General features: G+C 61.1%; 1 protein-coding gene across 1 annotated transcript in view; it reads left to right on the forward strand.

Annotated features, from left to right (window-relative positions):
• The window catches only part of LRP1 (LDL receptor related protein 1), an 81243-nt gene that overhangs the window by 43547 nt on the left and 9737 nt on the right, over window positions 1–27959 (forward strand). Inside the window, exons 23-69 of the mRNA XM_055327781.1 lie at window positions 1004–1249; window positions 1363–1560; window positions 2690–2894; window positions 3080–3244; window positions 3892–4136; window positions 4386–4517; window positions 4833–5060; window positions 5312–5486; window positions 5570–5664; window positions 5862–6011; window positions 6126–6266; window positions 6631–6765; window positions 8877–9008; window positions 9252–9386; window positions 9590–9719; window positions 9860–9986; window positions 10393–10544; window positions 10644–10768; window positions 11092–11469; window positions 12787–12976; window positions 16216–16420; window positions 16805–16997; window positions 17671–17796; window positions 17975–18103; window positions 18382–18501; window positions 18716–18829; window positions 19113–19262; window positions 19349–19471; window positions 19724–19840; window positions 20003–20131; window positions 20397–20519; window positions 20613–20753; window positions 20848–21038; window positions 21761–21944; window positions 22055–22140; window positions 22315–22434; window positions 22916–23103; window positions 23239–23444; window positions 23956–24144; window positions 24722–24870; window positions 25285–25378; window positions 25504–25620; window positions 25823–25942; window positions 26291–26413; window positions 26540–26665; window positions 27029–27145; window positions 27809–27915. Coding sequence (XP_055183756.1) covers window positions 1004–1249; window positions 1363–1560; window positions 2690–2894; window positions 3080–3244; window positions 3892–4136; window positions 4386–4517; window positions 4833–5060; window positions 5312–5486; window positions 5570–5664; window positions 5862–6011; window positions 6126–6266; window positions 6631–6765; window positions 8877–9008; window positions 9252–9386; window positions 9590–9719; window positions 9860–9986; window positions 10393–10544; window positions 10644–10768; window positions 11092–11469; window positions 12787–12976; window positions 16216–16420; window positions 16805–16997; window positions 17671–17796; window positions 17975–18103; window positions 18382–18501; window positions 18716–18829; window positions 19113–19262; window positions 19349–19471; window positions 19724–19840; window positions 20003–20131; window positions 20397–20519; window positions 20613–20753; window positions 20848–21038; window positions 21761–21944; window positions 22055–22140; window positions 22315–22434; window positions 22916–23103; window positions 23239–23444; window positions 23956–24144; window positions 24722–24870; window positions 25285–25378; window positions 25504–25620; window positions 25823–25942; window positions 26291–26413; window positions 26540–26665; window positions 27029–27145; window positions 27809–27915 — 7271 coding nt within the window. The remainder of the gene's footprint in view (window positions 1–1003; window positions 1250–1362; window positions 1561–2689; window positions 2895–3079; window positions 3245–3891; window positions 4137–4385; window positions 4518–4832; window positions 5061–5311; window positions 5487–5569; window positions 5665–5861; window positions 6012–6125; window positions 6267–6630; window positions 6766–8876; window positions 9009–9251; window positions 9387–9589; window positions 9720–9859; window positions 9987–10392; window positions 10545–10643; window positions 10769–11091; window positions 11470–12786; window positions 12977–16215; window positions 16421–16804; window positions 16998–17670; window positions 17797–17974; window positions 18104–18381; window positions 18502–18715; window positions 18830–19112; window positions 19263–19348; window positions 19472–19723; window positions 19841–20002; window positions 20132–20396; window positions 20520–20612; window positions 20754–20847; window positions 21039–21760; window positions 21945–22054; window positions 22141–22314; window positions 22435–22915; window positions 23104–23238; window positions 23445–23955; window positions 24145–24721; window positions 24871–25284; window positions 25379–25503; window positions 25621–25822; window positions 25943–26290; window positions 26414–26539; window positions 26666–27028; window positions 27146–27808; window positions 27916–27959) is intronic.

Below are 27959 nucleotides of genomic sequence, written 5' to 3' on the forward strand. Positions count from 1 at the left end.
AGAGAGCAAGGGCAGCTCCCGCTGCCGGGCAGGACACACCGGAGCAGTTGCCAACAGCCCTGTCGAGTTCAGACTCCCCCAGGCAAGAGGCTGTGCAAGCACACCACACTGTCCGAGCGTGCTACTGCACCAGACAGCCTTCGAGGCGGGTGGAATTATCGTCTCCATCTTACAGATGAGAAAACTGAGGCAGAGGGATTAAATAAGCGGTCAGGGTCACAGGGCTCCTAAAGTGTTGTCAAGACGGCGCAGGGCAACCCCTTGTAGGCACGAGGCCTCCCCCACAGCCAGGCGGCACCAAAGCACAGAGCTGGCTTTAGAAATGAAGACAGCAGGGCTGTGTGCTGATGTGGTCAGGGCAGGCTTCCCAGAGGAGGAGGGATGTGACCGGGTTCCCAAGGACGGGTTAGACCTCGCAGATGGAGAAGGTGGGGCGAGGAGGCCCTGCGCTCAAGGATCAAAAGAAAGAGGGGCCAGGGAGGGCCGCGTGGTGTGACAGGGGGATGAGGAGCAGAGCGGACAGTCTCCTCCTCCCCAGGCAGAGCATCTGTTCCTGGGGGGGAGGGCAGGCTGGGACTGGCCCAGAGGACTGCTGATGGGTCATCAGTCAGGGCGGGCAGATCTCAGGGTGTGTCAGAGAACCCAGCAGGACGTTCCTGGCCACACCCCACCCCAGTCACACCCAAATTGGGGGAGATCGAGGAAAGGGCAACCCTCCAAGATGGGCAAAAAGCTGCCCTCCCCTACCATGGGCTCAAGAAAGGACAGGGAAGTAGAGACCAGGTGCTGCTCTGATGGGGTGTTCCTCGGGGGGAGGAGGAGGGTGGTCCCCGTGGGGGTTGCTGGGCTCCCAACCCTGGTCCTGAGGGAGCCTGGGAAGTGGTGGGACAGAGGCTCGGCCAGAAACACAAAAGAAGGGTGCCAGGGGCAGGGGGCCAGGGCTGTGTCTGGGCTGCCCCCTGCCCGGCTCCGCCTGACCCCGTCCCCTGCTGGGCGCCTGCAGACCAGTGCTCCCTGAACAATGGGGGCTGCAGCCACAACTGCTCGGTGGCACCTGGTGAAGGCATTGTGTGTTCATGCCCACTGGGCATGGAGCTGGGGCCCGACAACCACACCTGCCAGATCCAGAGCTACTGTGCCAAGCATCTCAAGTGCAGCCAGAAGTGCGACCAGAACAAGTTCAGCGTGAAGTGCTCCTGCTACGAGGGCTGGGTGCTGGAGCCCGACGGCGAGAGCTGCCGCAGCCTAGGTGACCGGTGGGCAGGCGGGCGGGTGGGGCTAGGGCTGTGGTTTCCGTCGGCCCCAGGCCCCGGCCAGCGGAGACCCCTGCTCCCGCGCTGACCCCCGTGCCCCACCCCCCAGACCCCTTCAAGCCCTTCATCATCTTCTCCAACCGCCACGAGATCCGGCGCATCGACCTCCACAAGGGGGACTACAGCGTGCTGGTGCCCGGCCTGCGCAACACCATCGCCCTGGACTTCCACCTCAGCCAGAGCGCGCTCTACTGGACCGACGTGGTGGAGGACAAGATCTACCGCGGGAAGCTGCTGGACAACGGAGGTGACGCGGGCGGGAAGGGGGCGCCAGCGCAGAGCGGCACCCCACACCCAGGCCGCAAGCCCAGGCCCCTAGCCCCCCCACCTCCCTGGTAATTGGGTCAGATTTTGTGTGGGTCTCAGTTCCTGACGCCCCGTAATTATTGTCAGCAGAGCTGCCGGCCTGATAATTAACAAAATGATCAGCCTTTCTTTGGAATGGCCTGGAGCTCCCCAAATCCTAGAATGGCAAGCTTAAAAGGAAAAAGCCATTTAGGGACGGGCTACCTGAATCCTGCCTTCTGTCCAACGGCAGCCTGACCCATCACTGACCCCTTTCATTAATAACATGCGCACAGAGCTTCCGCCACGCACACAGGGCCCCGGGGAGTCGCAGCGATCAAAACAGGCCGCGACGTCCGCCCTCATGGCGCTTAGGTGACAGGGGAACAAACCATCAGATATGAACAAAACAAATGAGTGCGATGTGGAATACAGCAGAAGGGGATAGCTGTGGATGTAAAGGGAGGCAAGGGGGCCAGGGGGAATGGGGCCTGGCATTTTAAATTGGGTGGTCAAGGAAGGCCCCCGAGAAGGCATCTGAGCAAAGACTTGAAAGAAGCACATCTTACTAGAGGAGCTTGTCTTGTTTGTAATAGAGAAAACTTGGAACCATCCCAAACGTTCATCGACAAGGGGATGGCTAAGTAGATGGTGATAATGTTCCCACGATGCAATAGTTTTTAAAATACTTTATATATGTATTCCCATGGAAAAATCTTCAAGACAGTTTATGAAATAACTTCTGGAAGTTCTGCGCTCTTCATATTGACTCTATGCCTGTCCGCCAAAGCCTCCACCCTCTGCTCTGCTCTGCTCTGCCCTCCTGCCATGCGTTAGCCCTTCAGAGAGCTGCAAGCAGAAGAAAGCTGTCACCTCCCCTTCTTCAGGGCTGTGGAAACTAGGCCTCTTCTCTCCTATTTGACCTCCTGGGGATGGAGCAGGGGGCCCTGGGGGAGGAGGAGGGGTATCTTTGAACCCTAGACGAAGCCAGGGTGCATCAGAGATATTGGCAGAGGCGTCAGGGTTGAGGGCGAGTCATCCAGGCTCCCTAGTATATTGTAATTTCACGCCCATGATTTTCTCTTCACCAGCCCTGACTAGCTTCGAGGTGGTGATTCAGTACGGCCTGGCCACCCCCGAGGGTCTGGCTGTCGACTGGATTGCAGGCAACATCTACTGGGTGGAGAGTAATCTGGACCAGATTGAGGTGGCCAAGCTAGATGGGACCCTTCGGACCACCCTTCTGGCCGGTGACATTGAGCACCCGAGGGCAATTGCACTGGATCCACGGGATGGGTGAGGACCCTGTGCAGCCCTATTCTGGCCCCATGGTCCCCTCTGAAGCCTCATTCAGCCGGGTCAGGGACATCTGCCTCTTCAAATGCTATTCACCTCTTCTGCCGTTTACCAAAGATCCTATAATAGCCCCCCCCTCCAGGTCCTCAACCTTGGCCCTCCCTGACCCCCTCCCCATTCCCCAGGATCCTGTTTTGGACAGACTGGGATGCCAGCTTGCCCCGCATCGAGGCCGCCTCCATGAGTGGAGCTGGGCGCCGTACTATCCACCGGGAGACAGGCTCTGGGGGCTGGCCCAATGGGCTCACTGTGGACTACCTGGAGAAGCGTATCCTTTGGATCGATGCCAGGTCAGCGCCCCCACCACATGTCCAGAGACCTCAAGCTTCCCCCTCTCCTCCAAGGATAGGGTGGAGCCAGGAGTCCCAGGGCCTGGTAGCCAAAAGGCCTGGGCAGCTGGAGCCAGAACTGGGGCGACCAAGGGCTGGGCCCAGGAGGAGGTCCGAGGTGAGGGGAGAGGTTGGGCAGGGGGAACAGATATAGCAGGAAGAGGGTGGAAGCAGGGCTGTCACCCTGCACAGGGGTGCCTGGCCAGGCATGGGCAAGGCTGGAATGCCACGTCTTGTCCTCACTCACGAATCTGTGCACCCTGCTAGGGCACTTTGTCTGCCCAGGGGAAGATAATTGGTCTGCTCAGAGGGGGTGCCTTTTTCCAACCCCATCAAAGCCCTCTGTGTGCTTACCGTGGCCCTATGGAGAAGCGAGCCAAGAGATTCAGGGCGTGGGAATTGGGATCCGAGAGCTGGGATCCTAGACCTCGAACCACTCTGGTTCTCACTCCACGTTGTTCTGTTTGCCTTCCCCGACCAGCAAGGCCCAGGAGGAAGGATGGACTGCTCTAGCGTGCTAGGGTTGGGGGGAGGGCTTCGGGGGGAGGGCGGCGGGCCTGGGCATGGCCCCAGCCAGCATCCTCACTCTGCCCCGACCACGCTCTCAGGTCAGATGCCATTTACTCAGCCCGTTACGACGGCTCCGGCCACATGGAGGTGCTTCGGGGACACGAGTTCCTGTCGCACCCGTTTGCAGTGACGCTGTATGGGGGGGAGGTGTATTGGACGGACTGGCGGACAAACACGCTAGCCAAGGCCAACAAGTGGACCGGCCACAATGTCACCGTTGTACAGAGGACCAATACCCAGCCCTTTGACCTGCAGGTGTACCACCCCTCCCGGCAGCCCATGGGTAAGGGGCCAGAAAGGGGCCTGCAGCCTCTTTAGAAGCCCTTAGGAGAAGAGGGGGCCGTGAGAGCATGAGGGGCTGTGCTAGGAAGGCGGGGGGTGGGGGAGTCTGCCGACAGAAGAGGGTCTGGCCGCAGGTGATGCTGGAATGGGGAGGGCACGAGTCAGGGAAGAGGTGGTGGTCCAGGTGAGAAAGGCCAGGTAGGGCCAGCAAGTCACAGGATCTCCTCACTCCTCTCCCCGGCCCCCACAGCTCCCAATCCTTGTGAGGCCAATGGGGGCCGGGGCCCCTGCTCCCACCTGTGTCTCATCAACTACAACCGGACCGTCTCCTGCGCCTGCCCCCACCTCATGAAGCTCCACAAGGACAACACCACCTGCTACGGTAGGAGGCCCCTCCCTCAAGATCCACTGGTAAACTGAAGCTGCGGGGGAAGGTGTCAGGTACCCAGGCTCAGGGCTGTAAGTGAGGGAAGACAGTCCCAGCTAGGAGGGGCCCAGTGGCAGAGGCTCCAGAGACAGCCACTGCAAGAAGACGCAGAAACTCAGGCCGGGAGATGACGCCCAACGGGAACACTTCCTGATGACCAATGGCCAGCAGCAGATGGAAGGAACCAGGAGAAGGAGGGACCCTAACTTGGGTGTGTGGGAAGCACGAAGGTAGAGGGCTGCCCTCAGTGACCTGCCACATGCCCCACAGAGTTTAAGAAGTTCCTGCTGTACGCACGTCAGATGGAGATCCGGGGGGTGGACCTGGATGCCCCCTACTACAACTACATCATCTCCTTCACGGTGCCTGACATCGACAATGTCACGGTGCTGGACTATGACGCCCGCGAGCAGCGCGTCTACTGGTCCGATGTGAGGACACAGGCCATCAAAAGGGCCTTCATCAACGGCACGGGCGTGGAGACCGTCGTCTCTGCAGGTCCTGCCCTTGCCCTGGGCCCCCGCGGTGGGCATGGGTGCCCCCCACCTGGCCCTTACTCCATCCCCACTCCCCCCTGGGCCTGATAGTCCTTTTCCAAATCTTCTTCTCACTGCTCCAACCCTGGTCTCCCAATCCTCATTCTCCAGCCTCACCACCCCCCAAACCAGGCCAGTCCCCGACTTCCTCCCACTTGCTGACCTATGCCCGGCAAACACCCAATCTCCAACTCCCCGCTGTGTCCCCCCCAGACTTGCCAAATGCCCACGGGCTGGCTGTGGACTGGGTGTCCCGAAACCTGTTCTGGACCAGCTATGACACTAACAAGAAGCAGATCAACGTGGCCCGGCTGGACGGCTCCTTCAAGAATGCGGTGGTGCAGGGCCTGGAGCAGCCCCATGGCCTCGTTGTCCACCCGCTGCGTGGGTCTGTCCAGGGCCCGGGGCTGGGGAGCATGGAGGGCGGGGGAGGAGAAGAGGGGCCTGACTCACTTTTCCACACCTTCCCAGGAAGCTCTACTGGACGGATGGGGACAACATCAGCATGGCCAACATGGACGGCAGCAACCGTACCCTGCTCTTCAGTGGCCAGAAGGGCCCTGTGGGTACGAGCTTGCCTTGCCTGCGCTACGGCTCTTCCCTAATTCCTCACTCAGTACAGCCCCGGTGTCCCTCAGTCGCTGCTCTGCCTCCTGAACTCCTAGCTTAGTGCTTGTCCTCACCACCCTTCCCCAAGACCTCACATCCCTCAGCCCCCAGCCCAGGTGCCAGGCTCTCTGGCAGTGACACCCCTCTCTCCCAGGCCTGGCTATCGACTTCCCTGAGAGCAAACTCTACTGGATCAGCTCCGGAAACCACACCATCAACCGCTGCAACCTGGATGGGAGTGAGCTGGAGGTCATCGATGCCATGCGGAGCCAGCTGGGCAAGGCCACTGCCCTGGCTATCATGGGTGAGGGCTGCTGGGTGAGGGCAGGGATGGGGTGGGGAGCCCTGGGGGAAGCCAGGCTGGGCTGGCCTGGGGGTGGGGCCCTCCCCGGGGTCTCATCCCCTCCTGCCTCCCCAGGGGACAAGCTGTGGTGGGCGGATCAGGTGTCAGAGAAGATGGGCACCTGCAACAAGGCTGACGGCTCGGAGTCCGTGGTCCTGCGGAACAGCACCACCCTGGTGATGCACATGAAGGTCTACGACGAGAGCATCCAGCTGGGTGAGGCAGGGGGCCATGGCCAAGGCCGGGGGTGGGGGGGGTGGCGGGGGGTGGCGGCTAGCACAATCCCTGGGCAAGGTGGTGAATGGGAAGGAACATGGGTCAGAGATTCCACTCAGCCCCCCCCGGGGGAGGCTCCTCTCTCTCATTGTCACAAAGGTACCGTGCGTGCTTACAGCCACCCGGTCACAAGAGCCAAGGGGCCTTCAAGGACGAAAGACCTGGGTGTGGGTTGGGTGGTGACCCCGCACAAGGTCCAGGGTGAAGGCGGTGACCATCCTATCCCCAAGCGGTGCATGCCTGACAGTGAGGTCCCAAGGAGGGCCACCTCAGTCCTTTCCCTGTCCCCCTACCCTCACCCCAGAGCACGAAGGCACCAACCCCTGCAGTGTCAACAACGGTGACTGCTCCCAGCTCTGCCTGCCTACGTCCGAGACGACCCGCTCCTGCATGTGCACAGCCGGCTACAGCCTCCGGAGTGGCCAGCAGGCCTGCGAGGGTCAGTGCCCACCCCCTGCGTGGCCCGGCTCCCCAGCCCCGGCCCCTCCTACCCTACGGCCCCACCTGCCTCCCCTCACCTGGGGGACAGGGCTGTTTTTATCACAGATGATTAGGTGCGTTCTGGGCTAGATGCTTGGGAAGTCCCCCCTGTGCTCGGTGCCGCAGGGGAAGCCACGGGGCAGAAGGGCCTGTCCCTGTACCGCGCAGTCTTAAGCAGAGACGGGGCCAACACGTAGGGGAAACCAGACTGTGAAGTGGCTCTCGGTGCCTACAGGAGAATTTTGGAGAAATACATGTCGGCAGCGCCAGGGCCGGCTTCATGGAGGAGGTGTGCCGTGAGCTGGGTTCTGTAGGACAAGTAGGATTTGAGTGCATGGATCCAAAGGGAAAGGACAAGTAAGGAAAAGGTCCAGAGCCAGAGGAGGATCTGTGCAGGGGCCCTGAGGTGCCAAGCCCAAAGGGTGGGCAGGAGGTGGGGGGGACTCCTAGGTGTTCAGCTGTGGGGTAGGGCGGGCCTCCTGCGGGTGCTCAGCAAGGAGTGCCTGGAAAGTGGTGTTTGGGGCAGATTAACCTGGCGGCAGAGAGCCGGCTGGGTGGGGGAGGGAGAAACCGAGGCAGTTAGACCAGTTGGGAGGCTATTAGCGTGAGCCCAGTGTTAAGAGATGGGGCTTAGCAGCTGGGTTGAATAGAAGGATGAGACTCAGACATTTCACAAGAACTTGCTGACTGATTTATGAATTTGCCCCAGGACAGCACTTCCCAAAGTGCGCTCCTGGGAACCTCCCTCTTTGATGTGGGTAGATGTTACAGAAAGCAGCACTGGGTTGAACAAAGTTTAAGTGTTTTTTGCTGCAGAACTTCTCAGAGTCTTGATTATGCTCATGTGCACTAAGAATGATTCTCGAGAGAAGACTCTAATGTTTGGGGTTTCCCCAAACTCCCTTGACCACGAATCCTTTTTTTCATGGAGCCTGAGAAACCAGAGCCTACTGAGGAATTCATTCAGGGACATGCTGTATCAAGGGCTAAAGGCAGTGGAGGCTTCTGGCTCACGTTGATAGTGGGGCCTCAAAACAAATGGGAAAACAACAGGGCCCCTGGGTGGTTCAGTCAGTCAAGCGTCTGTCTTCAGCTCAGGTCATGATCTCGGGGTCTTGGGATCGAGCCCCACGTCAGGCCCCTTGCTCAGCGCAGAGGCTGCTTCTCCCTCTCCCCTTGCTCCTCCCCCCACCCTAGCTCATGCTCTCTCTTTGCTCACTCACTCTCTTTCTCAAATGAATAAATAAAAAAAATTTTAGAATCTAAAAAGAAGGGCAGCCCGGGTGGCTCAGCGGTTTAGCGCCACCTTCAGCCCAGGCCGTGATCCTGGAGTCCCGGGATCAAGTCCTGCATCAGGCTCCCTGCATGGAGCCTCCTTCTCCCTCTGCTTGTGTCTCTGCCTCTCTCTCTCTCTCTCTCTCTCTCTCTCTCTCTCTCTCTGTGTGTGTCTCATGAATAAGTAAATAAAATCTTTTTTTTTTTAATCTAAAAAGAAAAAGAAATGGGAAAACAGAATGAGACTGGCTCAGGAGTGAGGAGTCAGGGATATGGAGTTTCAGGTGTTTGAGAGAGTGTGTGGTGGCACAGGCCACAGTGGAGAGGACGAGAGGACCCCAAGGTGGAAGTCTCCATGGAGGAGTCCTCTAGTTCCACTGTGTCCTCAGCCTCCCCAGGTTCTTCCTAACAGCTTTTCAGGGTGCTGGGTGGTAGTGAGCCAGCCGGCGGCGACAGGGCCCCCTTTGAGGGCGAGAAAGCCAGGTCTCTCCTGCCCTCTAGTGGGGGCCAGCAGCCTCGCAGGCACTTGCCCAGAGCCCGCGCCTGTCCCACTGCCGCACCCCTGCAGCCAGGTGACCTCCCAGGCCGCGCTACAGGCCTCAGGCTGCTCCCAGCTCTGCCTGCCTACGTCCGAGGAGGAGTCAAAGCCCTGGTCCATCCAGTAGATGTTGAAGGGGGAGGAGTGAAGGCTGGAAGAAGATACCAGGAGGAAGGAGACAATAGGTTTGAGAGTGACAGACCCCAAGTTTAAAGGGGTGTCGCTGAGGCCCATGCCTGAGAGTCCTTGTGTTTCAGGTGTGGGTTCCTTTCTCCTGTACTCTGTGCACGAAGGAATCCGGGGAATCCCCCTGGATCCCAATGACAAGTCAGATGCCCTGGTTCCAGTGTCGGGGACCTCCCTGGCTGTCGGCATTGACTTCCATGCTGGTGAGTGATTTGGTGGCAGGAGGGAATAGGACATGCCCTTGGGGGTGCTCTGCTCTGGGAGCCCAGGGAGAGGCCGCTGACCACAGCTGGAGGGGGAGACACCACAGCAACCCCCGCCAGGGGGGTCTTCCCTTCCAAACCACCTGGCCCCCCTAGCACTCACCTGTATCTTGACTGCCTTTTGGTTCTGACCGCCCGCCTGTCCCCTGTTGGACATCTCCACGTTGTCTCCTCTGCCTCCAGAAAATGACACCATTTACTGGGTGGACATGGGCCTAAGCACCATCAGCCGGGCTAAGCGAGACCAGACATGGCGTGAGGATGTGGTGACCAACGGCATTGGCCGCGTGGAGGGCATTGCAGTGGACTGGATCGCAGGTGAGCCATGAGAGGGTCCTGGGTGGGCTGGCGGCCTCCAGGTGAGGCGGAGGCCCAGTTGGGGGGATGTGGGATCTCAGGAGGAGTCTGAGGAGGAGTAGGCAGCGACAGACCAGGGAGCGGCAGGGATCTAGGGGCTGGCAAGGGACCGGGTCCAGGCATTCCCACCCAGTCCCCCTAATCTCCACCCACTCCCTCCTCAGGCAACATCTACTGGACGGACCAGGGCTTTGACGTCATCGAGGTGGCCCGGCTCAATGGCTCTTTCCGCTATGTGGTCATCTCCCAGGGTCTGGATAAGCCCCGGGCCATCACTGTCCACCCAGAGAAGGGGTGAGAAGCTAGACAGGCTGTCCATTTCCCAGCCCTGGCTCGGGTCTGGCCTGTCACTCTACACAGCCCACGCCGATAAGACCCTCTCTCCTCTGTGCTCTGGGGACTGACCCCCTACTTCTACCTCTTCCACCCCACAGGTATCTGTTCTGGACTGAGTGGGGCCAGTACCCACGGATTGAGCGGTCTCGGCTAGACGGGACTGAGCGAGTCGTGCTGGTTAACGTCAGCATCAGCTGGCCCAATGGCATCTCGGTGGACTATCAGGTTTGGGTGGCTTGGCCCTGGAGCCCTTGGGATATCCGGGCCCTATGCTCTGGGGGGAGCCTCCCCTTATCCTATGCTCTGCTCCCCATTGACTCTCCCCGTGATGAGCCCCGGTTCGGTGGGGTGATAGGGACCCAGGGTAGTCGTGGGTCCTCTGGCCCAGCTCCTGACCCAGAATAGGACTCCTGCCACCCCAGAGACAGTACGGGGACTGTCACTGGGAAGTGAGGATGGAAGGCATGCCTAGAGCTGATCAGATCAGCAGGTCAGAGGGCAGGGATGACACGGAGAAGAAAGAGAAAGACATGGGAGGCGGGAGTGAGTGGGACATCCCTGTTGCCCAGGACACCCGGGCTGGTGGGGAGCACTGGCCACTGGAGGTGAGGTGGGTGCCTCTGGCCTATAGGATGGGAAGCTGTACTGGTGCGACGCCCGGACAGACAAGATTGAGCGGATTGACCTGGAGACGGGAGAGAACCGAGAGGTGGTTCTGTCCAGCAACAACATGGACATGTTCTCGGTGTCTGTGTTTGAGGATTTCATCTACTGGAGTGACAGGTGAGGGCTTCTGCCCTGGTCTTCGCCTCCCCCACGTGTTCCCTCCCTCCTGGCCTCTGCCAATGCCCTGCTCACAGCCTGGCCCTTCCCTTCCCCCAGGACTCATGCCAATGGCTCCATCAAACGTGGGAGTAAAGACAATGCTACAGACTCTGTGCCCCTGAGAACAGGCATTGGTGTCCAGCTCAAAGACATCAAAGTCTTCAACCGGGACCGGCAGAAAGGTGAGGCTGGGACTCTGGGCGAGCCCCATAGGGGCCCCCAGCCTGGGAGTGATCCCCCAGAGTGAGAGGGCCTAGGAGAGGTGCCGGGCCCACAGGGGGACTTTCCAGAGGCTCCAGAGACCCGAGAGCAGTGAGGAGAGGCTGAGGAGCCCTAGGACACACCCGGGTGCTGAGGGCAGAGGCCTGGAGGGTCGTCTGTGGAGGCAGAGTAGTGCACCAACCAGAATCTCCCCCTTCAGCTGAGGTGTCAGAAGCACCGGGGAGCCTCTCCCCAGGTGGGCCCTGCCCTCTGTAACCATCTCCTTCCTGTGCACCCCCCCCAGGCACCAATGTGTGTGCCGTGGCTAATGGTGGGTGCCAGCAGCTGTGCCTATACCGGGGCGGCGGGCAGCGGGCCTGCGCCTGCGCCCACGGGATGCTGGCTGAAGACGGGGCATCGTGCCGCGAGTACGCCGGCTATCTGCTCTACTCAGAGCGTACCATCCTCAAGAGCATCCACCTGTCTGACGAGCGCAACCTCAATGCACCCGTGCAACCCTTCGAGGATCCTGAACACATGAAGAATGTCATCGCTCTGGCCTTCGACTATCGAGCAGGCACCTCCCCGGGCACCCCCAATCGCATCTTCTTCAGCGACATCCACTTCGGAAACATCCAGCAGATCAATGACGATGGCTCGGGGAGGACCACCATTGTAGAGAGTGAGCCTAGACCCCGATCTTCCCCAGGAAGGGGGGGTAGGGAGGACCGGCACCGACTCCAGGTAGAAAAGCCCTCAGCCATCAGCCAGCCCACCGTGCCCCAGCCCTGAATCCCAGCTGGGACTGCATCCCTGGCAAACAGCCAGCAAATCACACCACACCCATTATGGTTACTTGGAAGTTTCTCCTCATTTGGAGTCAGACTCGGCTCCCTTCTTACTCCCCCCTCTGGCCCTAGTTTGCCGCCAGGCTGCACAGAGTAAGCCCAGGCTCTCCTCTTCGTGGCGGGTACACACAGCGCAGTCTGCAGCCACAGGCTGGGTTCAACCCCAGACACAGGCTTCCAGGCACTGGGGCAAGTTCCCTATGCTGTCCAAGCCTCGGCTTTCTCGAAGGGCAGGTGTGGAAGCTGAGCTCAGCACAGCACAGCACCCGTTGGGCGCGCTCCGCGCAGAGTAGTGGGTGCTAGAGCTGTCATTCTGGGGACGGCCTTTCAGCTCTTTGGAAGTTGCTGTTTTCTTCCCCTACAGTTTTCTCTTCTCCAGGCTGGATAACCCCTAGTCCTTTGACTCGTTCATTTGCTCATTTCCTCATCCATCCTGTCTGCGAAGACCTGCCAGACCCTGAGCTAGATGCTGGTATACAGGGCGATAAACATAGATCCGTCCTTTGAGCCTCCCTGGACATGTTCTGCTCCACGCAGTCCAGTCCGCATGCCTGTCTAAAAATGTGTACCAAGCTAAACTAGACGTCTGTAATCTAGCTCCATCAGGAGAGACCGGCAAGCATTGTCCCCTCCCTTCAGGCCATCGCTTAAGCTGCAGCACTTCTATTAATGCAGCCTTCTGGCAACCACGGCGACACACAGGGAGGAGCCACCCAAACCCCTGAGTCTTTTTCTCTTAAGCTGTGGTTCCATTACTCGGGCACTTAATTCTTTAACGTGAGTTTAAGATGCTTATGAACAATCCGTTCAAGTCTTGTTCAGTTGGAAGCTCCCAGTCCCACCCAAGTTGGACATGATTTACCAAAATCCATAAGGCCAGTTCTACCCAGCGGTGGGGAGATGCAGGAAGAAAGGGTCAGGGCGTTGGACCATGGATCATTTGTGTAGAAAACAGGGGAGGACAGGAAGGTGGGGGGTGCCAAGGGCTGTGCTCCCACATGCTCCTTGGCTCCCACACATCCCCTTCCAGCCCCACATGTGCCAGAGGAGCGGGTGTCCCAGGCCCTCCCCTCGCGGGCCTGCCCAGGCTGCCCCCTCAGCTCTGCTCTCTGGCCCCATCCCAACGCACGACTGCTCCTCTCTCCTTGCAGACGTGGGCTCTGTGGAAGGCCTGGCCTATCACCGTGGCTGGGACACTCTCTACTGGACAAGCTACACCACATCCACCATCACCCGCCACACGGTAGACCAGACCCGGCCGGGGGCCTTCGAGCGCGAGACGGTCATTACCATGTCCGGAGACGACCACCCACGGGCCTTTGTGCTGGATGAGTGCCAGAAGTGAGCTGCTGGGTGCAGGGAGCGGGGAGGGATAGGCCTCAGGGTGGCCGGAACTGCTCCAGGCAGCCCCCGGGTGGGGGTGCAGCAGCAGGAGAGGCTGGGACGGGCTACTTCCTTGCTGTGTGACCTTGGGCCAGCCGTCTACCATCGGAGCTCCCGTTTCCTCATCTGTAATAGGACAATGATATTTCAGGTGCCTGAGCCTTGGGGAGGACCAGGGAGACTATGGAGGCAATTCTGGCTCAGTGATTAATCACTCCATGTGTCAGAGAGTCGTGTTCAAGGCACATAGTAGGTCCTCTGTGTTTCTGGCACTCCAAGCTTCAGGCAGGATTGCTCGCTGAACACTTGCTGTATGGAAGCCTTGATCTGGGCCCATTCAGACCACCTGGCTGGGGAGAGAAATCAAAGTGGTGGAAGTGCCGAGGCCGGTACAGGACCGTATGTGAGGACCAAGGGCACTGGGCCTAGAAGTGGAAAGGCCAGGGAACGGCAGCCCAGACATAGGGCAGCACTTGGAGCAACAGCCAGAGGAGGGAGTGCTCTAGGCAGGGAAGGACTGCCTAGAGGGGGCAGTGAGGGGCTCCCCATGCCCCGTCAAAGGGCTCCCATGCAGGAGCAGGCCCGAGGATGGCCCGGGAGGCTGGGCTCAGGTGGCAAGGGCACAAGTCAGGAGAACTCGGGAGGAAATGCCCCAAGGGTGGTGCACACCCCCGCCTGCACCTGCTCTTCTCTACTTTGGGGCCAGCCCCCCGCCCCACACCCCTGTTTCCAACCTATGGGTCTCTAGTGAGCCACCCCCTCGCGTTAGAAATCCTGACTCACATGAAAGGAAAACTGTTTTCCCCGGGAATCAGCAGCACTCGGAATGTTTTCCCAAACCTTTGCTAGGAAACTAAGGCACAAACAAAACCCCAAAGCAGCTACTTAGAAACGGAGAGTGTACAGAACCTAGATTCCTTACCCTGATGTCACTTACGTCCAGCCCCAGCCTGGCCTGCCTGGCCCTGCAGACCAGCACAAGGGCCCTCTGTCCCCAGTCTGCCTCACCCTGGCCCGCACATACGTGTCTTGTGACAAAGATCCGGTCTCCCTTCTGGACCCTTGGTGACTTCACCTGTCTCGGGCTGGCCCAGGGCCTGTCTTTCATGGCCCTGGAACCTCTGTGGAGGAGTGGTACCACCGGGCACCGCTGCCTGCCCCCCAACCCAGAGGTGATGGAGCACTATGGCTTCAGAAGCTCCCTCATGGCTACCTACCACATTCCTTTGCTCTGAGCCCAGGGGATCCCATCATTCACTCAGCAAATGGCTTTTGAGAACAAACAATGTGCCCAAGAGCCTGGGAGGATGAGCTGGACCTTGGTTCTGCCTCGGGCATATTTGATGTTAGCCATGAGGCTGCAGGGAGCTTCATGGGTGTGTAACGAGGACCCAACCCAGCTTCATATGCAGGACCGTGTCCCTGAGGAGACAACGCCTGAGCTGGGGTGTGGAGGATGCCGGGCGGGTGGTGAACTGAAGCCAGGGCAGGGTGCAGGAGAAAGAGCCGAACGGTCTGGGCGAGGTCCTCTCTTGGCCAGAAGGAGTGAGTGCTTTGGGGCAGTGGGGGCAGTGTGCACCCAGATGAAGGGGACAGGGACCTCCTGCTGAGCTGAGCCTCCCTTACAGCAGCCAGCCCTCCACCTCTCCTCCCAGCCCTCCCCGCACCAGCCTCTTCCTGAGGAGTGGTTTTACCAAACCTGGAATCCTCAGTTGTGGGACATGTCATTCTTCCGCATGTGACAGTTTGTCACAGTCAGAGGAAAGCCACTCCCCACCACATAGTACACTGGGCCCTGGATGAGGGTATGGAAGTCCCTGGTTGGGGACCAGTAAGGCCAGGAGGATGACTCCAGCAGCTGCACCTGGGGCAACCATTTTCTCCCGTGGAGGCCAGAGAGATGCCGCCGTGCAAACTCCCATCCTGATTCCCAGAGAACCATCCAGGACCCCCACCACGTCCCCCAGGATGAGGGCCTGTAAAATCAGAGACTTACCGTCATGGGCTCCAGTGGCTGGGGAGTAGCCAGCAGCCCCTCCCTACAGGGAAGCGAGTGTCCTTTTCCTACCTGAGCGTAGTGGCAGGGGGCCATGGCTCAAAGGCACTGGAGAGGGGGTGGGGCACAGGGGGTGTTAACAAGAGAAAGACCTGGAGAGGTCCACCAGCCCAGAAGACAGCTCTGTGTCCAGAGCAGCAGAGGGCAGAGGACTGGAGACATCGGGGCACGGGGCAGGGGCAGGTCCTGTGAGGTAGCGGGAAAACAGAACGGAGCCTTCCGCGGCTTGGTGATTCTCCAACTCCGGGGTGCGCGCAGCTTGTCTGTGCTGGAGAGTCCTGGTTCCCTGGCCCCGCCCCAGGCCTAACCCAGTGTGAATCTCCGGGACACAGGACCCAGGAATCAAGATCCGATGCAGGTGGTCTGAGGATCACACTGTCATACCTGGTGCAGGTGCCTGATCAGCCTTTAAGTGATGCACGCCGGTCTCTGAAGCCTCACCACCTCCTTTACTGAGAGGAGTCAAGGTGCAGACAAGAGGCTGGTTCAAGGTCAGAGCTAGTGAGGGGCAGAGCTGGGGTTCACAAAAGCCTTACATTATAGAGAAGGTGATTTTCAAGAGCTTCTTGAGGGTAGGAGCCATGTGTCCCTAGGACTGGGATCCAGTAGACACCCACAAGGGTTTCCAGGATGCCGGGTGAAAAGCAGGTAAGAATAAAACAATGGGTATAAATATTCACTTGGTATTTACCAGCTGTCATTAGGTGAAAATTAACTCTCAATCCTTCAACCATTCTCTGAGGCAGGTAGTAGTAGTATCCCCCCTCCCATAGAGAAGGAAACTGAGGCTCGAGAAGTCACGTCACTTGCTGAGGTTCCTAAGTGGTAAGCGGCAGAGCTAGGATCGGACCCCAGAGCCTGCCTTACTTGGCTACACTCTCAGTAAATGCAGATGGTCATTTCGTAGACACTGAGAGATACGTGTGCACACGTACACACACGCAGACTATGTGGCAGCCGGGCCCGTCCTGGACAGGGGGCTGTGTTGGCCTTGGTGGCTGTGAGGTTGCCTGTGGTGCTAGCGTCTGGTTCACACCCTGGCTGACCCTGGGGTTCTGGTCAGCTCCTTGCCCTGGCCCAGGCCCTCTGTGGCAGGCTCCCTGGCCTTGACTCCTGATCCCATGGCTGTCCCTTCCCCTAGCCTGATGTTCTGGACCAACTGGAACGAGCAGCACCCCAGCATCATGCGGGCAGCCCTGTCAGGAGCCAATGTCCTGACTCTCATAGAGAAGGACATCCGCACCCCCAACGGCCTGGCCATCGACCACCGTGCCGAGAAGCTCTACTTCTCCGATGCCACACTGGACAAGATCGAGCGGTGCGAGTATGACGGCTCTCACCGCTATGTGAGTCTGGGAGGGGGGTGTCAGACGGAACAGGTGGCTCGAGGTGGGCTGGGGTCAGGGGACAGCTGGTCAGCCAAGAGGGAGATTGCCCAGGCATGGAGCAGAAAGGGAGGCCACGTGGTGGGAAGGTTTTGGAGGAGAAGGAGGCGCTGACATCGCCACCTAGCTGTGTGGCCTCACGCGGCCCTCATCCTGTCCAGGCTTGGCTTCCCATCAGTTCAGTGAGGAAATAGCAAGATGCCTCTGTGAGTCTTCCCATTCTGAGCCGGTGTCCGGGGATCTAGGCCAGGCCAGGCGCCCTTGGCCCTGGGGCCAGTTGCAGGGGGTGCAGTTGGGGCGAGAGGCCCGAGCCTACCCCTGATGGGCCCAGTGCTGTTGCCACAGGTGATCCTGAAGTCGGAGCCAGTCCACCCCTTCGGGTTGGCTGTGTACGGGGAGCACATCTTCTGGACCGACTGGGTGCGGCGAGCTGTGCAGCGGGCCAACAAGTACGTGGGCAGCGACATGAAGCTGCTGCGTGTGGACATCCCCCAGCAGCCCATGGGCATCATCGCCGTGGCCAATGACACCAACAGCTGTGAGTGGGGCCGCTGCCACCAGCCTCGCTTCCTGCCCATGGTGCAGCATACGTGTGCACGCACGTGCACACACACTCTACCTTCTGGTCCTGTTCTCCCAGAGTCTCCGTGTGCAGACACACACTTGTACACACCTTCACCCCGAAGAAACTCCAGAGCACCTGACACTCCTCTACTCCAGCTTCATACCACCCCACAACTGGTCTCACCTGAATCCTCAGACACCAGCACGCGCCCCGGTCCTCCTCCCACCCAGAACCACACAGGCCCCCAGAGCCCGATCACACACATCCCGGGCTCTCCCTACCCCGTGCTCTGCATGCATGTCCCCTCCCACACTGGACCTGCCTTGCCCAGGGGCCCCCACACGGACCCGTAGCTTCCTCAGGCCTCTCACACATGCTCTAGGGCCCCAGCACGATGCTCCTTGACTCCCCAAGCACACAGCGAAGCCCACATCTTCCCCTGAGAACACCCAGGCCTGCAGCCTTGGGCCCACCCCAGGCACTCCCCCTGGCCCTTGCGTTGCACCTTTTCTGCTCCCCCAGCCGTGTGCCACTGTGCCAGGGTGGGGGCTGGGAAGCTCGGGGAAGCTGTGCGAGTGGGTGTGGGCATCTTGTGTGTGCACAGCCAGGAACACTCCTAGCCTGTTGTCCTCGGTCCCTGTTTCAGGCGAGCTCTCCCCTTGCCGCGTCAACAACGGGGGCTGCCAGGACCTGTGTCTGCTCACTCACCAGGGCCATGTCAACTGCTCCTGCCGAGGGGGCCGCATCCTCCAAGAGGACCTCACCTGCCGCGGTGAGGGAGGGGATGGGGGGGGCACAGGTGGGGGACCATCTCCTCCCAGACTCTAGCAACCCCGCCCCTCGAAGCCTGTTACCAAGGAGAAACTGAGGATGACCTGAGTTCCGGGGGGCAGAGGCGTAGAGGTGCTTGAGGCCCCTGGCTCATGAAGCCCCCTCCACATCCCCTCCAGCCATGAACTCGTCTTGCCGAGCACAGGATGAGTTCGAGTGTGCTAACGGCGAATGCATCAACTTCAGCCTGACTTGTGACGGTGTCTCCCACTGCAAGGACAAGTCTGACGAGAAGCCGTCCTACTGTAGTAAGGCCCTCCCCCGGCCTCCTCCCTTACCCCTGGCCTCCAGGGTCCCCAGCCTCAGCACCCAGCAGGGCGGGCCGTGCGAGTGAGAGGAGCAAAGGCCCCAGGACCCACTCCGTGGCTGGGGGGTTTGGGGAGGTCGCGAAGGCCAGAACCACCGCCAGCTCCGGGCCAGGCCCAGAGTGGGGCTGGGCGGCTTGTCAGGGAACAGACGCGAGGCGTCTCGTCAGATGCAGCCCTGCCCGTAGCTGTTGCTGACTGTGGCCCCCTCCGGTCCACAGACTCACGCCGCTGCAAGAAAACTTTCCGCCAGTGCAACAACGGACGCTGTGTGTCCAACATGCTGTGGTGCAACGGGGCGGACGACTGCGGGGACGGCTCAGACGAGATTCCCTGCAACAGTGAGTGGGATGCTGGGCCTGACCCTCGGACCCCCACCTCCGCCCACCCCACCCCTGTTGGGCTCTGGTCCCCGGGCCCCACGGTGTCTGCTCCAGCGCGCTCTACGGTGAACCTGGACCAGCGCTTTGGCCCGAGACCTCTGCCAGGGGTCCCCCACCCCACCCCTGCAGGGAGAACTCCGGCCTGACTGTCTTGGGGTGGGTGCTGTTCTAGAGACGGCCTGCGGCGTGGGCGAGTTCCGCTGCCGGGACGGCACCTGCATTGGCAACTCCAGCCGCTGCAACCAGTTCGTGGACTGTGAGGACGCCTCTGACGAGATGAACTGCAGTGAGTGGCTCCCGGGTGCCTCCTAGTCGCCCCACATCCTGCCCCCTCGCCTCCTGCCTGGCATCCTCTCTGCTAGTCCCTGTGGCCTGCTCGGTGGCCTGGGTCCCCTCACACACAGCCTGTCTGCCCCTGCCCCTGCCTCCAGGCCTGGGCTCCCAATGACAGGAAGGCGTCTCTCCTCCCCAAGGTCACCATGTGACTTTCTAAAACACCAAGTGCGCTGCAGCGGCCAGGAGGGAGTGCGGAGGTAACCTGGTGTCACCTGCATCCCTGCCCCCTCCAGGTGCCACGGACTGCAGCAGCTACTTCCGCCTGGGAGTGAAAGGTGTGCGCTTCCAGCCCTGTGAGCGGACCTCCCTCTGCTACGCCCCCAGCTGGGTGTGTGACGGTGCCAACGACTGTGGGGACTACAGCGATGAGCGCGACTGCCCAGGTCTTGCCTTGGGCTGGGTGGGCAGTGAGCGGCGCCGCCCCCCTGCCCCGGCGGCGCTGTGCCCTCATGCCTCCCTCTGCCCCCAGGAGTGAAGCGGCCCAGATGCCCCCTGAATTACTTCGCCTGCCCCAGTGGGCGCTGCATCCCCATGAGCTGGACGTGTGACAAGGAGGACGACTGTGAGCACGGCGAGGATGAGACCCACTGCAGTGAGTGACGGACCGCAGCGCCCACCCACCGTTGTCCACACCCCACCCTTCAGTCCCATCCCCGGAAGCGTCCTCTTGGAAGAAGAGCACCCAGGTCCCCCCAGTGGGGCATCTCCCTAGCTCATGCTGACCCCTCACAAAGGGACACCTTGGGTCCCTCCCGTCTGTCCTACACCTGCCCGCCCAGAGGAGTGACCTGCCATCCTCCCCCCTGCCGCCCCCACATCTCACCTTGTTTTCCAACTGCCCCAGACAAATTCTGCTCGGAGGCCCAGTTTGAGTGCCAGAACCATCGCTGCATCTCCAAGCAGTGGCTGTGTGATGGCAGTGATGACTGTGGGGACGGCTCAGACGAGGCGGCTCACTGTGGTGAGGGGGGGCTGTGGTCAGCTCTGGGAGGGGCTCCCGGCAGGGACAGGCCCACCTACCGTCCTACAGGAGGGGCAGCACGATGGTGGGGATGTCACCCCAGCTGCCTGCCCCGCCGTGCCCGCTCCTGAATCTCTTGGTGGCTCCCTGTCCCCCCAACAGAAGGCAAGACATGCGGCCCCTCCTCCTTCTCCTGCCCTGGCACCCACGTGTGCGTCCCCGAGCGCTGGCTCTGTGACGGTGACAAGGACTGTGCTGATGGTGCTGACGAGAGCGTCACAGCTGGCTGCTGTGAGTGGCAGGGGCCTTGAGGAGCTGGGAGGCAGGTGGCCACAGTCCCACTCTGCAGAAGGGGAAACTGAGGTCAAGGAGGGGACGTGCTCTGGCAGGGGTCGCTCAGGTGGTTAGTGGTGGAGCCCTTATCTGCAACCCAGATGGGAGTGTGGACTCTGCGCCGGCGCTCTGCTCTTTCTACTGCTCGGGCCACACGGAGGTCCCGGGTGACAGCCTGCGGCTGGTCAGGTGGGGCTGAGGCCACGTCCATCTCCGTCCACAGTGTACAACAGCACCTGTGACGACCGCGAGTTCATGTGCCAGAACCGCCAGTGCATCCCCAAGCACTTCGTTTGCGACCACGACCGCGACTGCGCTGATGGCTCCGACGAGTCCCCCGAGTGTGGTGAGCTGAGCTGGCGGGCGGGCCATGGGGGGCGGCGTATGCCTGGCCTGCACCTGTCCTGTCCTGCGGAGCCAACCACCTCTCTCCCCGCAGAGTACCCGACCTGTGGCCCCAACGAGTTCCGCTGTGCCAACGGGCGCTGCCTGAGCTCCCGCCAGTGGGAGTGCGATGGCGAAAATGACTGCCATGACCAGAGTGATGAGGCCCCCAAGAACCCGCACTGCACCAGCCCAGGTGGGCCTGAAGCCCGCCCCGCCCCCCGCCCACCTCACCCCACCCCACCCCCGTGACCCCCCCCCCCCGCTGACCTGACCATGCACCCCCACAGAGCACAAGTGCAACGCCTCGTCACAGTTCCTGTGCAGCAGCGGACGCTGCGTGGCCGAGGCGCTGCTCTGCAACGGCCAGGACGACTGCGGGGACGGCTCCGATGAGCGTGCCTGCCACGTCAACGAGTGTCTCAGCCGCAAGCTCAGTGGCTGCAGCCAGGACTGCGAGGACCTCAAGATTGGCTTCAAGGTGTGCCCCACGCCCCCCAGGCCAGCAGGAGCCCCTTTCCCCACCCCCTGTCCATTCAGTCACTCGTTCATTCATTCGTTCGTCTGTCCATTCACCAAGGGCTCATTCAGCACCTATCTGGCAGGTGCTGTTCTGGGCTCCGGGGACCCATGGGGAACAGAACCGAAAGCTCTGCTTGTTTGGGTCCTGCCTCTCTTTAGAGGGTTCGAGCCAGCAAGGGCCACGGGAGAAGGAGGGATGTGCAGGTGGCAGGGAGGCGCCAGGAGTACGGGTTCGCCGCTCAAGGAGAGGCCAGACAGGAGCACAGAACCTGGGAGTTAACTCCACGGGCACACTGAAGTCCACGGGTCTGGAGAAGACCCCCAAGGGAGCGAGTGTAGCTAGAAAAGAGGTGCAGCCCAAGGCCTGAGCCCCGAGCTCAGCCACACGGAGGGCCGAGGGCCGGGAGGTGAGGGGCCAGGGAATGGGCAGCTGCGGGCGTGAAGAAAGCCTCGGAGGAGGAGCACGACCAGCTCTGTCAGGTAGTGCTCCCGGGTCACAGAAGAGTCCTCAGCCTCGTCCTCTGGGGGTAGGAACGGGGTGGGCACCGGGCACTGGGCATGATGGCCAGTTTGCTGCCTGCCCCCCCGCACCCCGCAGGCCTCAGGGATGGAGGGAACCGGAGCCCCAGGCTCTAGGGCGGGAGGCCCCGGCCCCAGCCCAAGGCTCCCTGTGCCCTGCAGTGCCGCTGCCGCCCAGGCTTCCGGCTGAAGGACGATGGCCGCACGTGTGCCGATGTGGACGAGTGCAGCTCCACGTTCCCCTGCAGTCAGCGCTGCATCAACACGCACGGCAGCTACAAGTGTCTGTGTGTGGAGGGCTACGCCCCCCGCGGTGGCGACCCCCACAGCTGCAAGGCTGTGACTGGTGAGCCGGGCTCGTGGAGGGCATCTGATGGCCCGGGCAGCTGGGGACCGGGGGTGCAGGACGGGCCCAGCTGGCAGCCGAGCCACTGAGCCACGGTGCTCTGTCTCCAGACGAGGAGCCCTTCCTGATCTTTGCCAACCGGTACTACCTGCGCAAGCTCAACCTGGATGGCTCCAACTACACGCTGCTCAAACAGGTGCCAGGCCCGGCCCTCCTCACCCCACCTGGCTCCCGGGCCCAGAGCCACTCTCCCGCCCCGTATAGCCCCCGCGTTCTCCCCACTTGGGCCCGTGCTTGTCACCCCTTCCACTTCACCAGCCACCTGTGTCCTGATTCTGTCGACCTCCTGCCCCCCTCCCCCCACATCCAGGGCCTGAACAATGCCGTGGCTTTGGACTTTGACTACCGAGAGCAGATGATTTACTGGACGGATGTGACAACCCAGGGCAGCATGATCCGAAGAATGCACCTGAACGGGAGCAACGTGCAGGTCAGCCGGGGAGACCAGAGATCCGCCCGCCCGTTCGCCCTCCCAGAGCGCTCCCTCCCAAGAGGGCTGTCTCGAGGCCATCTCACCTTCACCCCACACATCCCACTGAATTCTTTCTTCTGCCCCTTCCCCACGGAGTCCCCGCACACTTTGCTCGTCCTGGCTTCTCCCTCCCGTCCAAGCTCAGAGAGTGAAGTCAGATTCCTTCTGCTCTTCTCCTAGTTATCAGTAGCGTCCCTCCTACGGCTGACCTCTCTTAAATTGATGTCCCCAGGCACTGTGGGGTTTGGGGTGCAGTCTCTCTCATCTGCAGACCCCTGTCCTAGAGCCTCCGCTGACACCAGGCCCGTTGCCCCCCCTGCCAAGCAGGGGTAGGCAGCTCTACTTCACACCTGAGGGAGGCTGGGCCCCAGAGAGACTAGGCCCCAGAGGTCCTACCCCATGTCACCCAGAGCTCTTCCTTCCCTGCTCCTGCCCACAGGTGCTGCATCGGACAGGCCTCAGCAACCCCGACGGACTGGCTGTGGACTGGGTGGGCGGCAACCTGTACTGGTGTGACAAAGGCCGGGACACCATCGAAGTGTCCAAGCTCAACGGGGCCTACCGGACAGTGCTGGTCAGCTCAGGCCTCCGTGAGCCCAGGGCTCTGGTGGTGGACGTACAGAACGGGTACGTGGGCAAGGAGGGTTGGGGGAGCCCCTGAAAGCAAGCAGTGTGCTCAGGCATCCAGGCCCAGCCTCCCACAGGCTCCCAGTGGGACCAGTCGCTGGATCTCTTGGGGCTCACTGCCCACCCACCTGCCAGGTACCTGTACTGGACAGACTGGGGTGACCACTCACTGATCGGCCGGATAGGCATGGATGGGTCTGGCCGTAGTGTCATCGTGGACACCAAGATCACGTGGCCCAACGGCCTGACACTGGACTACGTCACCGAGCGTATCTACTGGGCCGATGCCCGTGAGGACTACATTGAGTTTGCCAGCCTGGATGGCACTAATCGCCATGTCGGTCAGTATGCCAATGAGGCTGTGCAGGCACCACAGACCTGCGGGATGGGGGGGTCTGCAGCTACAGAGGATCAGGCCTTGGGGGCAAGAGTATAGGATTAAAAGTCAGAGGGCATGGTCTGAGGACACCACACCAGGGGTTATGGGGGTCGAGAGCACCCCAGCTGATGCCCCCTGGACAAGCCCAGCCCCGAGGCCTCTATCTGCTACCTCGGGAAGGAGAAAGAGAGATCCCTTCCTATGTACTGTTCAGGGCCACGAGAAAGGCAAGAGTGGGAAGTGGGGGATCAGGGAACATCAGCTCGGGGAATCCTATATTACGGAGCAGGAACGTGCTGTCAGAAGGCCTGAGTTTGAGTTCCAGCTCTGCCACTTACTAGCTACGCAACTTTGGGAAGCCACTTAACCCCCTGGACCCAGGGCCAGCAGCCAGAGGGCTATTGTGGGGTTAAGGGCGTCTAGCAGGGAAGGTACTGACCGGCTGCTGGGTCTGTTCCCTCCCCTGTCTGCAGTGCTGAGCCAGGACATCCCGCACATCTTCGCGCTGACCCTGTTTGAGGACTACGTCTACTGGACCGACTGGGAGACAAAGTCCATCAACCGAGCCCACAAGACCACGGGCACCAACAAGACGCTCCTCATCAGCACCCTGCACCGGCCCATGGACCTGCATGTCTTCCACGCCTTGCGCCAGCCAGACGGTGAGCGGCCAAGGGGTGGGAGCAGATGGAGGGTGAGCCTGGCACGAGGGGCCCCCGCGGAAGGAGGGGCCCAACAGGACTGGTTGCCGCCCACCCCTCCTCCAGCATTGCCTGAGAAGTGCTTGCCAGACCCGGGGAGATGAGGGAGGCTGTGGATGGGCCACAGCCTGGCTCTCAGGAGCTGCCGCCCAGCCCGGGTGCAGCCCACCAGTCCTGTAGCAGCGAGCTCCCAAGGCCGGTGAACCAGGGGGGGTCTGGGTGCAGGACCCCAAAGGCAGGCAGGCCGTAACTGAGGGAGGGCCCCGGCGAGGCAGCGTACAAGGCTGCAGGGCTGGCCTGATCCTGGGACCTCAAGAAGAGTCCTCGCCTTTCTCTGGCTTCAGCCTCCTCTTAGATGAGTAGGATTTGGACCCGTCCTACCTCTGCCAGGATAGGGTGGGGCTGAGCAGGCTTCAGGACCGGAAAACGTGGCACCAGTGAGTGCCGCCCTCCCTCTGCAGGGGCCAGTGGCTCGGGGAGCCGGGGCCCATAAACTGGGCCCAGTCGGCTGGCACTTTAGCCACTTTGTCTCCGGCAGTGCCCAATCACCCCTGCAAGGTCAACAATGGTGGCTGCAGTAACCTGTGCTTGCTGTCCCCTGGGGGAGGCCACAAATGTGCCTGTCCCACCAACTTCTACCTGGGCAGCGATGGGCGCACCTGTGTGTCCAACTGCACAGCAAGCCAGGTGAGGCTCGTCCCCTTGACGCCCATTCACCGACGCCTCATTCCCCGAACCCCCACACCAGTACCCCCACTCCTCCTCGGACCCCAACCCGCTCTAATGTCCTCATGCATCTGGTTTTTCCACGCTAACGCCCCCACATTTCTTGCCTACCTCTTGTCTCCCCACAGCAATATTTTTATACCTGTCACCTCACACAAACATCCCCACATCCTAACCCTGACCCTCCCTCACCAGTGCCCCCCACCCTTAGCCCCGCCCAGATACCCCCTCACCTGGCCTTCCTGCACTCATCATACCCCAACCTTCCATCCAGCTCAGCCCCCCCACAAAATACCCTGACCCAGCCCCTCAAAAGAAAACCTCCTGAGTTCCCCAGACCCCCACCAACCCCTCTTGCCCCCACCTGCCCTCCAGTTTGTGTGCAAGAACGACAAATGCATTCCCTTCTGGTGGAAGTGTGACACGGAGGACGATTGCGGGGACCACTCAGATGAGCCCCCGGACTGTCGTAAGTGCCCAGAGCAGGGGTGGCAAGAGGGTCCTGCGTTGGGGCAGCCTAACCACCCCACCCCAGGCTCTGAGGGGCCACGCCCGGCCCCAGCCCTTCTGACTCTGAGGCTCCCCTCCTGGCAGCTGAGTTCAAGTGCCGCCCAGGGCAGTTCCAGTGTTCCACAGGCATCTGCACAAACCCTGCCTTCATCTGTGACGGGGACAACGACTGCCAGGACAACAGTGACGAGGCCAACTGCGGTAAAGGGCCACTGGCTGCCCTCCTTCTTCCCCCCACCTTCTCGCTCCCTGGGGTTTGGAGGTTTCATACTACACTCAAGGAAGCTCAGCCCACAGTAGCCTCCTCTCCAGGCTGGGCTCTGGCTGAGGGGGTGGGGTACCCCCTTCCTGCCCCCCCAATCCTCTGCCCTCCCATGGTTACCCTCCCTCCTACCTCCCGCAGATATCCACGTCTGCTTGCCCAGTCAGTTCAAGTGCACCAACACCAACCGCTGCATTCCTGGCATCTTCCGTTGCAATGGGCAAGACAACTGCGGGGACGGGGAGGACGAGAGGGACTGCCGTGAGTGCCTGAGGCCGTGGGCAGGGGCGGGCTGGTGACACAGGCACAGGAGCACATGGGTGACATCTACCTGCCGCTCCTTCCAGGGCCACGCCGCCCTCAACTAACATTATCAGATGGGCCACATGAATGATACTGGGTGTGACTTGGCTTGCTCCTGAAATCATGGCACTGGGCATAGGGTGTGCAGACAAAGAAGCACCAAACAAAGTTGGGGATAAACCATCTCCTTCTCCTAAGAAGCTGCTGGCGGGACCAGGGCCAGAGCTTGGAAGAGGGAGGAGGCGGTGATCCTGAACGGCGGTGGGGGTGGAACGGGCGGAGTTTCATTCTCTCTCCGCTCTGCAGCCGAGGTCACCTGTGCCCCCAACCAGTTCCAGTGCTCCATCACCAAGCGCTGCATCCCCCGAGTCTGGGTCTGTGACCGGGACAACGACTGTGTGGACGGCAGCGATGAGCCTGCCAACTGCAGTGAGTTGCCTGGTGCCCCCGGACCCCAGCATCCCTCCGCAGTGTCTGCTGCCCCCCCCCACCCCACCGCCCTCGCGCCCCGCTCCTGCAAGGAGCCGCCCCCTCACCACCGGCCACCCCTTGCAGCCCAGATGACCTGCGGAGTGGATGAGTTCCGCTGCAAGGACTCGGGTCGCTGTATCCCCGCACGCTGGAAGTGTGACGGAGAGGATGACTGTGGGGACGGCTCCGACGAGCCCAAGGAAGAGTGTGGTGAGGCTCCCCGAGACCCAGCTCTCAGGGGAAGGCCATCCGGCCTGGCCTCCTGTGCCCACCACCTCCCATCTGAGTCCCCATCCCTGCCCCCTCAGCAGCACACACCTGTGTGGAATCTTCTCTGCCCACCCACAGGGAGTTGTGTGGGTCCCCTCCCCGGGGTAGCTCCTCCCGGCTCCTGCCCCCTCCTGCCTCATAACCTCCCCAGACCCCACATCTCAGAATGTTGCTGGGCCTCCCCCTTGCCGTCCTTGCTCCCACTCCCAGCCATCCTGCCCAGGGCTGCCTGAAACCTTCATGCCTGCCCCCACTCAGTCCCTGACTGCCCCAATATTTGTCCCCCAATCTTGCCTCCCGTAGACGAGCGTACCTGTGAGCCCTACCAGTTCCGCTGCAAGAACAACCGTTGCGTGCCAGGCCGCTGGCAGTGCGATTACGACAACGACTGTGGGGACAATTCAGACGAGGAGAGCTGCAGTATGTCCCCACCCTGCCCTGCAGGCACCCCACCCCACCCCCGGACCGGGGCACCTCCCTTCTCTGCACCCCTGCTCCCAACAGGCCACACAGGGCAGGTGGCCACCTCCCAGGGCTGGGGGTCAGGTGCCCCCTCCCTGCTCACCCCACCCCACCCCGCTCCATGTTGTGTATTTGAGTTTGTGCCATTTCACCTCATCTCATGTTTCTCTCCATTTTCACACTGTCCTCTCGGGGTTGCAGAGGTAGGTGTCTCTGATGTGCCCGTGCTCCCACCACACCCCGTGCCACTACCCCAGAGCCCCCCGTCCCTGTGCTGTGCCTCAGCCCATCATCCTTTACTGGCCTCTCCTAGAGCCCTGGTGCTTGTCTTAGTGGTCTTGTCCCTCTCCTATCCCCTTGGCCTCCCCACAAGTCTGTCTGAGGGCAGAGCCAGGGACCCATGCCCTTTCTCATGGGTCTAGCCCAGAGGGGTAAGTGTGAGCCCCCTCCGACCCAGCTGGTCCCATGAGGGCGGCCAGTTCTGGCTGAGCATCTTGGTCATTATGCCAGTCACCGGTGGCTTTCAGAGACACAGGGAGGGGTGATATTGCTCCCCCAAGGGCTGGAGAGTCCCCATGCCCACCCTCCTGGGCCCTGTCTCTCTCCCCGGACCTCTTCCAGCCCCTCGGCCCTGCTCCGAGAGTGAGTTCTCCTGCGCCAACGGCCGCTGCATTGCTGGGCGCTGGAAATGTGATGGGGATCACGACTGTGCGGATGGCTCCGATGAGGTGGGTCTGGTGGGTCCAGAGACCAGGAGGAGGGAGGGGGAGGG

Source organism: Nyctereutes procyonoides, unplaced genomic scaffold (assembly GCF_905146905.1).
Source record: "Nyctereutes procyonoides isolate TBG_1078 unplaced genomic scaffold, NYPRO_anot_genome, whole genome shotgun sequence".
In the NCBI taxonomy this organism is placed as follows: domain Eukaryota; kingdom Metazoa; phylum Chordata; class Mammalia; order Carnivora; family Canidae; genus Nyctereutes; species Nyctereutes procyonoides.